At 31.8% G+C, this 15,443-nt stretch overlaps 1 protein-coding gene across 2 annotated transcripts in view; it reads left to right on the forward strand.

The window, feature by feature from the left end:
- LOC128872157 (uncharacterized) overlaps positions 1-6,221 on the forward strand; it is a 15,819-nt gene extending 9,598 nt beyond the window's left edge. For both annotated transcript variants that reach the window (XM_054114572.1, XM_054114570.1), the window contains exons 4-5: positions 4,112-4,237; positions 5,040-6,221. In XM_054114572.1, coding sequence (XP_053970547.1) covers positions 4,112-4,237; positions 5,040-5,140 — 227 coding nt within the window. In that variant the 3' untranslated portion in view covers positions 5,141-6,221. The remainder of the gene's footprint in view (positions 1-4,111; positions 4,238-5,039) is intronic.
- Positions 6,222-15,443: the final 9,222 nt, after the last annotated feature.

Here is a 15,443-nt window from a genome sequence, read left to right on the forward strand (position 1 = left end):
TACCCCCCATTTCCGGCTCCTCCCCGAGTTTTGGGACACCCTGTATAACCGATTAGAATGTATACAATTGATAAAATAACAAAAGTACTATCAACTGTGTTTTACGTCCAAAAATTCATGGTGATCTTGAAAAAACATAAAAAAAAAAGTAGTTCACAAAAATTTTTATAATCAACGTTGAAGGTCGCCTGAAATCATCCAAAGGTTGATACAAGCCTTTTTTGATCGGACTGCGAATAAGAGAGTAATCACCACTGATCACGATTCGTGATTCACCCCTGTATACGATAGAATCGAAGTACTATTTCAGGCTGGAGACAAATTTTCCGCGGACTTGATGAAAGGTATCAAGTAAAGTTGTCGTCTACCTTCGCACATAGTTGGACGTAAGGACAATCACCTGTTCAGGAAATCATTGTTCCTTGTAACGATACCATCCTTGTCTTTCGCAGGCGTGCTAATGTCCATCGTATAGGGTGGTTATACCGGGTGACTCGCAATGATGAAACTGAAACAATCGGCAAAGTCGTTAACAGAAACACTTAGGTATTCTGTGCGTTCTTCGTACGAACTCTTTGCGCGATTATCGGTCATCGACCTCTAACACCATTTGGTCGAATTTTCTCCTCGGTCAAATACGAAAATGTATCGCATTTGAACAAAATTAGAGACCTTGAGATGTTCTAGATACTACAACCTGGATCCAAAGGATGATATAAGTTTTTAAATTATAAAATTTTTTATCAAAAATTGCCTTCGCGATCAACAGCGCTAGCGACGAATCCCAACTCTTCCGAACAATGTAACAATAATTTTACAAAATTCCATTCGTTATTCACGACGCAATATTCAGTGTTAACATGCGTCGGGTTGATACGTGAATAACAATGGTGGAAGCAATAAAATCGCGTTGCTGCACGCACCACTTGCACGTATCGAATACGTGAGTTCGTTTCGATCAGCCATTATGACTCACGCATTCTTCATTGCACTTTTCTAATCGGCCTAATCTATTAACCAGAACTGCAGTACAGCAAAAACCAATACCAAGAATAATAAACATGAAATTTCATACATGTCTCGACATTTACCAATTATTTATATTGTGTATATATTCTCTACATTATATACGCATTGTATGTCTTCAGAGAAACATGAAAAATTAATTTTTTGAAGGGGTGAATGCTCGTTATTGATTCTAACGCAATTCTCTCTGTTAATTTATTATTTTTTTTTTACAATCGATACAGCGATAGGTACATTTAACCAATAAAATGAACAATTTTCCAATGGCGAAGAGCCTAATGAAAAGTAAACGCTGTTTGGAAACTGATTCGTACACAAAAAAAAAAAAAAAATATAGATATCGAATTGAGTAACCTCCTCCTCTTCGAAGTCGGTTAAAAAATAGTTCCAATCTGCGCGCATGAAGTATGTTTGTATTTAATTGGCAGAAAAAAATTGTCTTCTGTGGTCGAGGAATTCCGCAATAAATCGAGCCCACCTTTGCCAAGTAGTTACACTGCCTGGAACTGATACGGAACCGGAAACCTTCGGTACCTCGTTACGTGAATTGGTTGTTGACCCAAGTACATACAAAACCCCAGGGACGAATCAACCGCGAAACCAACGAAATTTCAGTTTCGGGGCCGCAAGTAGAAAACACTTCTAAGAGCAACTTCTTTGTTGACTATTTATTTTAATTACCATTCAAATTATCGAAATGAATCTTTATTTGTTCTCGAAAAATTACGTAGATTCAGTAGATTACGTAGATTACGTAGTAACTTCTTTGTTAAAAATGAAAAGTCGTCTTCTTTCTCGACTATTTATTTGAATTATTATTGTTATAGGGAATAATAGGGGGAAAAACATATAATATGTAATAACTAGCAGGTATTAAAAGGAACGAATGCGCTAATTTGAACTGCTAAAACGATATACAGTCGGTGTAGAAAGTATTCGTTCACCGATCAATTTCCAAAAAAAACTATGTGAAATTGTAATTTATTAACTTTTTCTTTTTTATAAACAACGATATTCTACATACTCTTTGGAAATGTCTAGAATAGATACAGTACGAGAAGATTAGGTATTTTGTATAAGTGAGAAATCAACAAGAAAAAACAATAAATCGATAGAAATACAGAAGCAATAAGTATTCGTACAAGTGTTAAATATTTAAAACTTCCTTTTACGTTAATTTATAAATATATCGGGGGCATTGGGCCCCGATGTATCTGGATCCGTTACTGACAAAATCGGTTAGTTACGTTTCGTATTCGGTAACTTGATCGTCCTCAGGGACAAACTTAATACAATTATACTTGGACTGAACGTTCTGTTTTAACGAACAGCATATTCTTTTCAATCCACAAACGGGGGTTCTTTTTTTAGAAATTCTCTATTCTCTAAAGGAATATTTATTTATTTAAAAATCTTCTTTAATTGAATACTTTTATAAAATTACATTCTTTATAAAAATTGTGCAACTTTTCAAAAAATTACAGAAGAGTAATGGAGAGCTTAATATTGTTTAATAATAATAGTATAATAATAATAATAAAAGAAAATTACAAACACATAGATTTCGAGTTTATATTACTAATTCAGAATATATTTGTTCAATATTACTTTGCTTTTTTTAAAACATTTATATAATACATATGTATTTATTAGGTCTTAGTTATTTGAGCCTATCGCTGCAAGTATAAAGTTTTTACATATAAAAATACAGATTGTGTTATATAGTATGTATTATATAGTATAATTAAACTGCGGATCTTCGTGAAAAATAAAATCTTTTCAAACGTATCTATAAAAGTTGAATGTAAATAGGATTTTTTTTTTGTATAATTGCATACTGTGAGCATTTAGTAGTTTCATATAAATTTAAATTTTCTATAAATGCATAAAAATTCGTATTCTAGTTATAATAGAACTTTTAATTTGTAGTACTGCGTCATTAATGCCTAGTCAGCCTTACGTTATACCGAAATTCAATGTCATACGAAATTATTTGTAGAATTTTTAAAACATTGGTTGCGTCGTTGGTGTACGGATTCGTTGGCGCTATCTAGTATCGTGAATGGGAACTATTTCGTTATAAACTTGAGCGGTAAAGGCGAAGGAGGGCTAGTCTGTTTTTTTATTTCTTTAAATAGTTGCTAATTCGCTGTAAAATTGGACGAGTCGGAGTCGTTAATGAATATAAATTTTAACTTACACTGTGTATATTATAGAACATAACCTTGAATGTGTGCAAATCATAGCTATATACAACAATTTTTGTTCCAAGAACAACAGGCTCTAGCATCGCTATTTCGTTAAAAAAAGTCTGAAGTAAAATTATTTTGTTATTACCGAACACATGTAAAATAAGTCCCAGCAAATAGATTTTAATTATCAAAACGGAAAACTGCGTGTCTTTAGGTGAAGAATTTGTTTGGAAATATAAAAGTACCAAAAGAGTCTATTTTTAAGTTAATTCTGGAGGAAAAATATGTGAAAAGTTGCCCAAGTTTCAAAAATTCGTGGCACTCTTAATAATCAATATCTTGGATTGAAACTTTGTTTCGTTGTAGATCTCACGGAACCCTACGAAAAGCATACAAAAAGTTTTTCTCGAAGGTGGAAACTCAATTTTTTTAAAAATGAAAGAATTATTTTTTTAACAATTCCCAAAGAGGATGCCCAGTTGATTTTAGTCGAAATTTAAAATTCTCTATAAAAATTATTTTCTGCTTCCTTGGCCATATTGAAGTATACATTGTTAAGTAACATATAGAGGAATCTTTTATTATTTACGAAAAAGGAATTCCTACCGAAGAGTAGAAAAGTGGTTCGAAAAAAAAAAGTTATTTATGAATCGACACGATATTAGAACCTTATCGAGTGATACAGCGATTTATCCACTAGCTTCTACTGTAATTATTTTGAGACGCGTATTAATTCAAAACTTATCTATTCTCATGAGAATTATTCTGTTGTATGTTATGCAACTAATTAGCAATTAAATAGATATACATCTATCATTTTCATTGATTGAAAGTTAGTGCTATTCAGAATGTTCGAAACCCCGTTCCGTATATTTATTAGTCTATTGTTTTAGAGGTATTCCCCTTCGTCAAGCACACTTGTCGCGTGGGACCAGAAGAATGTAAAGTGCAGGCTGGAAACTGTGCCGAATACACAAGGCTACGGGAATGTTGTTGCCATTCCTACTTAGCTTCTCTTTGTAAGTATTACTTTTTCGCTTATTGCGTTAAGAAAATTTTGAATCTTTTCGTTGCCTTTTAATTATGTATGCATGTGCAAGGTAAATATCACAATTAGTGGTTCTCGAAGCACCATCCGACACTTTTGCAAAGGAAATTGTGGTTCAGAATCGCCTCAGCTACCCTCAATTTCCGATTCTTACACGAATTCTGGGACACCCTGTATAGAAACATTTACTGACCATTTTTTTTTATGGTAGAGTACCAACCTTCATAGTAATTAAACACGCTCTTGGAATGTGTGGCCGAGAAAAAATTTAAAGTTGTATGATTTTTCTTTATACATATGTATATAAATGCTAAGTTAATTTAGAGAAGCACAGAATTGATTTCTACATCAAATATATTAAATATCTATCACTGACGTTCGATCAAGCTAATATTTTTAAAATCTCGCATATTTGCTTAATTATTAGAGGGACCAGAAAGTAATGTCGTTTCTTTTACATTGAATTCAAACAAATAAATCTATAATATGTTTTTATTTTTAATCAATTATATAAATGTCCTCGTTATCAATAACCTTTTGTCATCTAGTGTGCAAATGTTCAATACCTGATCGATAAAAATTGATTGGTACACGGTGAGCTGGTAAATAATAAACAAGTATTTGCATTCGCAGAAACGACATTACTTTCTGGTCCCCCTGATACAACGAATCGTAATAAATAATACGATATCAAAGTTACCAATGGTCTAGAATTAATTCTTGAAAGTAATTAATTTACTAGTAACCAAGTGTTCTGTTTTTTTTTTTTTCAGGGAAATATTTCGCAAATGACGCACGGTCATACACGGATACGAATCTGACAAAGTTCCTGGCGATAGTAATGGTGCTCAGGCTACTTCTCCGACCAGTCTAACAGTACACGTTTAATACCAAATATTTTGTACAGTACGACTTATTTTAATAAATTATTTTTCCATCGACATGCCAAAAATATGCGAGCTCAACGAACGTTTACAATACACGCTACAACGAATCACCGAATTTGTAAAATTGTTCTGAACGGTTTGCGAAAAAATGATGAATTCTATATTCAGGTACTGTTTGTAGTTTTCTACCGATTAGAAACGTAAATAATGAAACAGAATGATTAGTCTGATGGAATGGAATGTATAAACATGTATTATACAAGTTATCCTTAGTTTCATTCTCCCTTTGCCAATGTAAATATAATTAGGACATGTAGTACCATCTTGGTCATGTGATACTTAACTCCCAAGCGATTGTTACTTAATTGTACACTGTTGAACATTTTTGTGTTAAATTCAACAGAAATCTCATGCTCCAAACGGTTCGCCAATATTTTTGTGTTTATATTATATATTAAATTATATTCTTGAAAGTATATAATTTAAAACGAAAGCAACAGAAGAATCTTTGTTTTTATGTATGAGAATAGAGCAACTCCCCATGAAGTATGTAAGAAAATAATATTTCATATACATTTTTCTATAATAGAAGATACAAAAATAGAATTCGAAATTTGAATTAAATATTTTTGTGAGACTATAATATTTAAATACTAAATTTGAAACGAATGCAGTAGAAAAATGTTTGCTTTTATGTAAAAGTTATAAAGCAACTCTGTATGAGGTGCGTAAGTAAATAATATTTCATATACGTTTTTCGGTAATATATAAAATATAAGAATAGAATGAAAAACTTGAAGAAAATAATTTTGTTAGACAATAAGCGCAGAACACAGCCGAATCGATCTTATTTAATTTTCTACTGTATCTATTTATACATTCGAACAATATGCTTAAATTGGCAGACTAACCGAAATCAACAGTTACGATATCAACGTAATTAAAAAGGAAATTAAATGGGTCAATGAGAGCAATGTGCAATTAGGTATTGACAAATAAAAGTAAAGTGTATTTAAGAATTGATCGACGAAAGCAAATAAAAACTTGTACCTAATTTCAATAACTAAATGTTCCTATCATTTACTTATTTTGTTTCTGTTATCGTTCATTTGCAAAACCCTTTGTCGCTAATAAGCTTGCCAATAACGTTCATTTAAGTAACAGCTAACCAATGAAATAAAAACAAAAAAACTATTTATTATTTGATTAAAAACAAAAGTTGTAAACCCGTTACGAAGACTCGGCACGGTGTCGTGGTGATTTTTTATTTTGTTTTGCAAGTCACTGACGCTTAGGAAGAGAGGAAGAACCGGACCAGTTACAAGTAACGGGTACGCCAACCATTTACGATCCTCTCTTGCAAAATCCAAGTGTGTAAATAAAAGTTGCGTGGGTTTTGAATAGAAATCGAGTAGAGGAGATTATTTCTTTAGAAAGGCTGTCTGTGTTCGAAGGTGTTGGCTGAAGGTGTTCTTCAAATATCATTTTAAAAATGTCAATTTTCACGGTTATAATCAGTGCGACCGTTGTTTTGCATTTCTGCGTTGCCACCGAATTGAGTGAGTACATTAGAATGTAAAATTTATTCGTTTAATTGAACTTTCGTTTGTCATACAATTATTCTCCATAAGAATCGATCATAAGTCGACGAGAATCGTGAAAATTAATTTTTGTTTCCTTTTACATTTGAATCAGTGATTTTCTTAGTTATACCATGAAACGTGTGTGTACGTGCCTATACGTGGGTGTCTGTATCGTTATTAAATCGAGTAGGTGGATTGAAATGTAAAATTTATTCGTTAAATTAAACTTTCATTTGTCGTTCAAATATTCTCCATAAGAATCAATAAAAATTGTGAAAATTAATTTTTTCCTCCTTTGTACACTTTAAATAGTAATTTTCTCAGTTATGCTATCAAAAGTATGCATATATGCCTGTGTATGTGTGTCTGTGTAGCTATCGAGTGAATAGATTCAAATGTAAAATTGATTACCTTTATATTCATATTCAAATTAAGTCAATTAATTAATTCAAATGAGTCCATCAGAATCGTGGAAATTAACTGTTGCCTTTCTTAACATTTGAAAGAGTAATTTTTTTAGTTAACAAGTTTGTACATGTGCCCGTGTGTGCGTGTTTGCGTCTGTTTTATTTCTTTTTTTTTAGTAATCTACAATTAACTAATTTATGTCTGTGCTATGCTTTTTCCCCTAGTGATATTTAATAAAATTATTTAGTCATTTAAAATATATCGTTTTCTGTCCCTGCTTTTATACAAACCAATATAGATAGATCGAAATTATTCGATGAATATAAACTGAACAATTTTGTAAGTACGATATTTACGATAAATAATGTATTTATGTAATATAATTTGTTTAATTTACACGTTTCCTGCGGTTCTCGCGAGCAAGACGAACAAAGCAGTATAGAGAGTAATCAAGAGACAGGGGCCAAGCAAGCATCGGTGACATTTAAACGCTATAATTTTCCATCTCAAAACAGGTAACGTATTCCTGTGACGACCCTTCATACCTGTCGAAGAAGAGTGGAAGGTTTTATTCATCCAGAAAAAAATTCACAAAACGTTAATATTAATTAAAGTATGTTCCAATTGAAAGAGAATTAACTTAACTTTAAACTGTGTCAATTTATCTTGACCGGTAAGAACTTAATTAATGTCGAATCATTCATTTTGAGCGATTAATTCAACATCGAGTTCGAAACATTCATTTTGCATTTTTTAATAAAATATGTTTCTCTATTTACAGAAGATGTCCGTTGTGCGACAGTTCGGTCTATCCATACTGCGGGGAAAAATTACTTCATGACGCTTGCTGCTGCACAGACCCTTACGTTCACGAACTGCCCTATCAATGCAAACTGGCAGATTGTCGATTTCTCCATTCGAACAGCTGCAGGGAACACAAACTAATCGCCACCTGTTGTTGCAGCGACGACTACCGGTCGTTATTGAAAAGTTTTCCAACCGTTTAAAATTGTCCATCGCTGGACTGTGAATATTTGTCCATTTATGGCAAATAAAAATGTGAGAGAATGTACGTGGATGTGCATAAATGCAAAAATATAATAACATATCAATAAGAAAGTACATGTTACACTGTTTAGAAGATAACGACGTAATCTCATTTAAATCTAAATTCTTTATCTGTGAAAATATGTGAAATAGTATAAATAAAAAAAAGTATATCATTATACAGAGTGTGTCATTTAAGATTTCTTCTTAAAATATCTCCGTTGCATTTAGTGATGCGAAGATGTGTTTTAAGAGAAAAATGTTTGGTTAGGAGGGGATCGTACTGTGGTGGGTAAAACGATTGTCTCAAGGTCATATTTTCCGAAGTTTCAAGGTCGTTTATGTTTTTTTCAGCGGAATGGAGTATTTTCAATATTGTAACTGATAAAAAGACAAATTCAAACATGTGTAGCATGTTGACCTTGGGATGACCTTATCAGGAATATTATTATTAATAATAATAATAGTTATCATTATTTAACCTTATTTAACTTTATTTATTTTACCTTATTTCACCTTATCATTATTTCAATGAAATCTAGAAATGTACAAAAATATTTTGTCGCTAGTGGAGAATGGTTGGGTCACGACTGTAAATATCGGAGAATCGGCAAAAGGATATTTTCTGTTTTCGAGCAATTTGAGAGTATAGTCGTTCGTTTCGTATCAGTTTTCTTTCTATTGTAGTTTCACAATGGTGATGCGTTTTGTGAGAAACATGACTTTGCATATCACCTATTGTGAATGTAAACAATATGCAAAACAATCTCGGTTGTCGTATGAAGATTGAATACTTGATTGAACACGAATATCGAATGATAGGTACATTGTAATAGAGATCACCCGAGGATTTAGTACGTTCGTACTTCAATTTACCAAAATAACGAGTAAATATATCTGTTTCAAGTAGAGTTACAAACGATTGAATAAGGGTCACAGAATTAATTTCTACACCTAATATATTATTTATTACTTATTTGTTTCGAAATAAAAAGAAATTCTGAAAAAATATGAATTTTTATAAACATGTACAGTCTTATATATTATTTATTTTGTATGGATATGAAAGTACTTCTTTGTTCTGAAAAACATAAATTTGCACAAACAACCACAGGCTTATATATAACTTATTTTGTTATACATGAAAAAGGTAGATATTCTTTATTCTGAAAAAAGATATAAATTTGCATAAACATTCGCAGTCTATCAACCACTATTTCATTCCGCGGTAACATTAAAGACATTCGCAATACTTTGTCTCGCAATATAGCAACTATGTTGTATGTAAAAATAATCTACTTAGCGTAACGTAGTAAACTAACGTGTATATATATATATACTCGGCGGATACTCTTTTAAAAGATTAATTTTGTTTACGGAAAATGATAGTATTTCGTTTGCACTTGATTGTACTAACAATAGTTTCGTTTGTACCTTTATCGATTAATAAATAAAAAGAAATGAAAAAATGGCCAGCACCCGACATTGACATTCTTGAAATCCGTTTTTTCCATGTGATTCGGAATCGTTTGCGTTATAGACGGGTACAAACGATTCTGAGTCAGTTTACCTTAGAAAGGATCAACTTGAATTTCTACACCTAATGTTGTACAGGGTGGGCGGATACTCTCACGAATAGCTGTAATTAACCGAAAAAAAGTCGGCACGGTGTTTTGCAAAAATTAATTGCAGATAAAATGGTAGATAAGAGCGATGACATAATTTCGGTATGCATCATCGATATTCGTATTGTACCACATGGCCTCAGTATGCGACTGGCGTACCAGACCAGTTTGAAGTAACAGAGAAACGAATCGGGGCTTCGCGTCCTTGTAAGTTCAGACACGTGAACAACTGATTGTAGGACCCACATTCGGTTCGTGTGTCAATTTAATAAATCCAACCGTTTGCGGAATTTGTACGGCATGTAGAAAATATATCCGAAAATAAACTGCACCGACTGTAACTTGGCTGGATGTTGCTAAAAATAATTGCAAGATCATTAACTCGAATAAGATAAACACGCTAGAATCTGTATTATGTAAAAAATGTTTGGTTATAAGAATTTTCACATGGCAGATTAATGAGTGAAAGTAAAATGAAACAAAATAAATAATGCCATATACATGTATATAATGTATGTGTATATGTCTATACCTATACTCGCACAATATTTGCAAAAAATGTACAGCAACATCTGCAATTTCAAATGAAATATAATGTGGTCACCTTCTTATAGAAATATATTGTAATATCAAATAATAATAGAATATAAATACTGAAATTATTTTTGCACAAATCATGTATGTATATTGCATTATCAATGAATACATTAATATACTTTAATGTATTATAATATATTATATATACATTCTATTATACATTATTAATAATATTATAATTTGTATTTCTTTATATATATATAAAGAAATAGATATAAAGAAGATATAAAGAAAATGTTATTAATTTTAAATTATTGTAATCACCTATATAAAGAAATACAAATTATATATATATGTATATTCTACTCTTTATGTATTATTTTATAAGATTAACATTAGCGCATATAAACAAGTAGACGATAAGACAATTTGAACGAAGAAAGTAGATATAATGAAAATGATGAAGAAAAAGAAAATTGTAAAAAAAGCAATTGTATAAATTACTAAGTGTAATGACAAAGAAATGTAAACCAAGCGCACTATAAATAAACTAGCTAACTTACTCCATCCGATGTTGACGTAGAGTATTCTCATTCAATAAAAGAAACGCAATTATCGTATTTGCTAAACATCGTAATACGCACCAAACAACGTTCTGAAGCAGTGATTCCCAAACTGCGAGCCGCGATATATTGTAAATATGTAGAAATGTGAGAGAAAGAAAAATAAATGTTGGTAAAGTTTAATAACGAAGAAATTAAGTCTTATGAAATGACACTTATATTTAGTTAGCTTGGCCGACGCAAGGCAGGTTCAGCGCGTTCGTCGGAACCCGACCCCGCGTTTTAAGAAGCCCCGCGGTCTACGAAATTAAAATTAAAAGGCACCGACTTTGATTAACTTCTTACAGAATGATGATACCATTAACAGATGCAAGACATTTTTTTCAGTAGCGATGAATTCAGTTCAAAGGAGTGACAAAAATCATCAAAGTATTATTATTTAATATTCATCTTATGAAAAATATGTAATAACAGCATTTGTAAATAAACAATTCCTCGTTGTAAAATTTACGTGTAGCATTTGAATGTGAATTCAAGTCCCGCGGAATTTTCGAAAAAGGTAACGTCGACAATGCTTGTGCCACAAAATCTAGTCTGTCTAACGTATTTCAGATTAATCGCATATCGATTGGTACTAAAAGAGCCGTCGAAAATAATCTGTGTACCAAAGGAGCCGCCTGTCTAAAAAGTTTGGGAACCTCTGTTCTAAAGTAACCCGGTATACGCGTAACATCCAACGTAATAGACGGCGCCATGCAGTGAGTAATAATGCAAATGCGATAAGTCTGCGGCTGTTTCCGAAGATATTGTTTGTGCAAGGGATTCATTTTCGCGTGCAATCAATCGGAGTTTTTCCTGAACTGGTGGTTGGTGTACTCCACGTGGAAAAACGACGTATTGTGCAATAGAAGGTCACTCGTTTGCTAGGTCCCAAGAAGATCAAGGAGTTGAGGTCAGGCACGTGCCGCGTTTGTCTCAAGAGAAAGGCGCATAAGCGCTGGTGCATTACAGCGGTCCCTGCTTCAATGATTTTTTAAATCTACGTTACACACCCCTCGAATATCTTATAAATACATAAAAGAAAAATATTCCAGCAAAATTTCGGCTCTCGATTTTAACGTTAACACGTGCTTTATACCTTCTGGAGTTTTGAATAGGAAATACATGCAATTTTTTCGATCGGTTACTTTTGTTTGTTTTTGTTTCGTTTCGTTTTGTTTTGTTTGGTAAGAAACCATACCATTCCATTTGAAAAAAGAGAATTGATCTTCATATCTCCTTGACGACACCACTTACAGAAAAATTGGTAATACCAGATTATGAGATCCCCGACACCAAGTAAGTTCTGTTTAATGCATCTTCTTCTATCTTCTATCTTCGAACGAGTTATGTAGGTGACCTGTTTAAAATGTCTCATCCTGTATTCATATACATATATTACATCATGTGTAATCAAATTTATATAATACATATCATATCAGTTTATATAATATGTTTTTACATTATTTATTCATTGTGTACAGAAATTATATACACTATTATACATATTATTAATAAAAGTACTGTTAAAACAACTCCGTTTTTCCTTATAATGTAGAATATCGTATTATGTAATAATAGATTATATATTATATTATTATCATAGTTACTATAAATCATCTGTAATCTGTATATAATAATAATAATAATAATAATAATATATACATATACATATACGATGAATAAATAATGTAAAAACGTGTTATATAGACTCATATGATATGTATTATATAAATTTGATTACACATGATTATATATGATATGATACTTCCTAGAAATGACTTTAAACGTGATTTTCATCGAAGCAGTTCACTAACCTTACCTAAAAGTCGATACATTAAATCCTGATCGCCTTTGTACACGTGCACTCATCGCTTACCTAACACTTAACATAGTTAAGGCCAATGAACTTTCAAAGCCATCTATTCTGTGTCATAGTAGAACAACAATAACAATGCACTGGCATTGGAAACCGAATGCCAAGTGTACTGCAGTACCCTTTCTAAGAAGTGCAATAAACTATTATATTATCGTTATTATTATTTTGTGAGTATTCAATATGGAACCGTTTAATCTAACAGGGTTGGAAAAAAATATCACCATCGTGCTTGATCTGTACTAATCGACGTTCGATTCCCGACGAAGAAAAGAAGAAATCGAGAAAGATCAACCAGCCTAATGCATACACCGATGCAACGTGCATTGTCGACTATTAGAAGGACGTGGTTCATTCAGATGCTAACAAGAGTTTCAACAATGCCAAACGGATGCATTTCAGAGATCCGAAACCGTTTAACTTCTACGTACCAAAGGATGTCGTCTTTGATAATGTTAATTATTCACTGTTTAATATTCATGAGAACGGAGAAAAATACGATCGATGCAGAATCGCACAGTGGTCTAAAGACAGGCGTCCATGGTTGAAATTCAATTTTTTAACTTGAATATAAAAAAAACAGGAATTTCATTTTCAACGGAAAGGAAACCCTTGAATGCTTCGAAATCTAAATATATTTTTGTATGGCATAAGTATGCTTTTTCAAACGTGATATCAACTGCATAAATAATAGAGTTTTGTCATAAAAATGGATTTTTGTTCAAAATAATCGAAATTAGTGTGCTGTTAATTTTGATTAATTATTTCTTTTCTTTTTTTTTTTTAGCAGAATTGTACCTTTTTGAAATGTATTGGTGTACATAGTCGAATTATATTATGGGAAGTAGAAATAAATAGAATTAGAATTGGAATTAGAACAAAATTAGGCACACAGTTTAGCATTTGTGAAAATGATCGTCGACGAATCAAAGAATACGCGGATCATAATTTTCCGAATGAATGAAGTAACAAATTAGTTAGTGACACATTAACTCCGAGCGCTTACATATGTAAGTAGAAGAGATAACAGAAACTTAATGGAGTTCTTCGTTAATTTTTTCTTGGAACTGTGTGCCCCCTCGCGAGCAAGTATTCACCGCCATTAAAAGATACTTAAGTGCTGTAATATACTTTAACGACCAGAATGTTGTGAAAATTCTATCAAGTATAGTAATCAATTCTGTGCCTTTCTAAGATAAATATATTATTTATTTCTAAAGAAAAAGCATACAACTTTGAATCTTCCCTCAGTCATATATTCTAAGAGAGCATACATTTGTTGGAAAACTAAATGTTGAACCAATCTCCGTGTTTAATTATTATTTAACGTCAATTTTTACAAATAATCAAATAAAATAACATGTTATTTGTTATTTCAGAAGTGATCAGAGGTACGTAAATAATATTAAACGAAATAGCGTGTTACTTGAAATAATATATGAAATATTATTTATTATTTCAAATAATATTTCAAATAATACAATTTCGAAAGTGTCCAGATCTAATTGATTCTATCGATTTTGCTATCAATTAATCTGTAAGGAAAAACATTATTTGTCACCGATTAAGTTTTTTCTTGTTGCTGAGGAATTAATTGAAAAAGTAGATGGTACGAGTGAAAATCATCCACGTGGACGGATGTGATTTATGGACTACATCAATCACATAATTATATGGCTACTCATTTACAATGTAGCCGGAGTTACATTGCCGGTAATTACAAATTTATCAGAATAGTACTATAAAGTGCAACATAAAAACATCGTTTATTCAACGATTCTTTGAGTTCGTATGAAATATACGCACATATATTTACGATGCTGCATTCTGTAATTAGTATTTATACGAATTGGAAACGTCGTAAAAGTTTGTAAAAAACGAATAAAAAAGTTACAGAAATATTAAAGTATTTGGCTGTTTAAATATTATTACTAATTGTTACTAATGGAGCGTTGCAAATTGTACGAAAACGAAAAAATCAATTTGCAGAACATGTAACCATTAAAAACATTGTCCTTTGGGTGATTTGACTCGAATTTTCAGCGTTATATATTTTAATGCATCATAAAAGTGACATTTGAAATAAGATTCCACTGGTGGTCCCCCAAACAAACAAAATTAAAAAGGTCCTACTGTACACGACGAATAGCTGTTCAAAGAAATCCTTGAACATAAACTCACGGTTAAACAGACGCGTTTGATGGAACCAAGTCAGAGGAACTCCTTTCTCCAACATAAAGTATCTCTACTGCTACCTGTGCATACAGTGGATGTTATTACCATTTCTATATCACTATACACATATTACCAATCGAATACATTATTCTAATACCACTATCAAAATATCACTATGCGAATATTATTATTTGAATAATACTATCCAAATACCACTACTCGACTACCATTATTCGAATACCACTATTTTAATACTACTATGCAAATACCACTACTCGACTATCATTATTCGAACCCAATTATTTGAATACTACTATTCGAATACCACGATTTAAATATCACTGTTCGACTACCGTTATTCGAATATTACTATTCGAATACCGCTACATCATTTAAGTACGTGTTTATTTAAATATTTAGCTATTCGAATGACTAAA

The sequence above is a fragment of the Hylaeus volcanicus genome, chromosome 2 (genome assembly GCF_026283585.1).
Source record: "Hylaeus volcanicus isolate JK05 chromosome 2, UHH_iyHylVolc1.0_haploid, whole genome shotgun sequence".
NCBI classification, from domain to species: domain Eukaryota; kingdom Metazoa; phylum Arthropoda; class Insecta; order Hymenoptera; family Colletidae; genus Hylaeus; species Hylaeus volcanicus.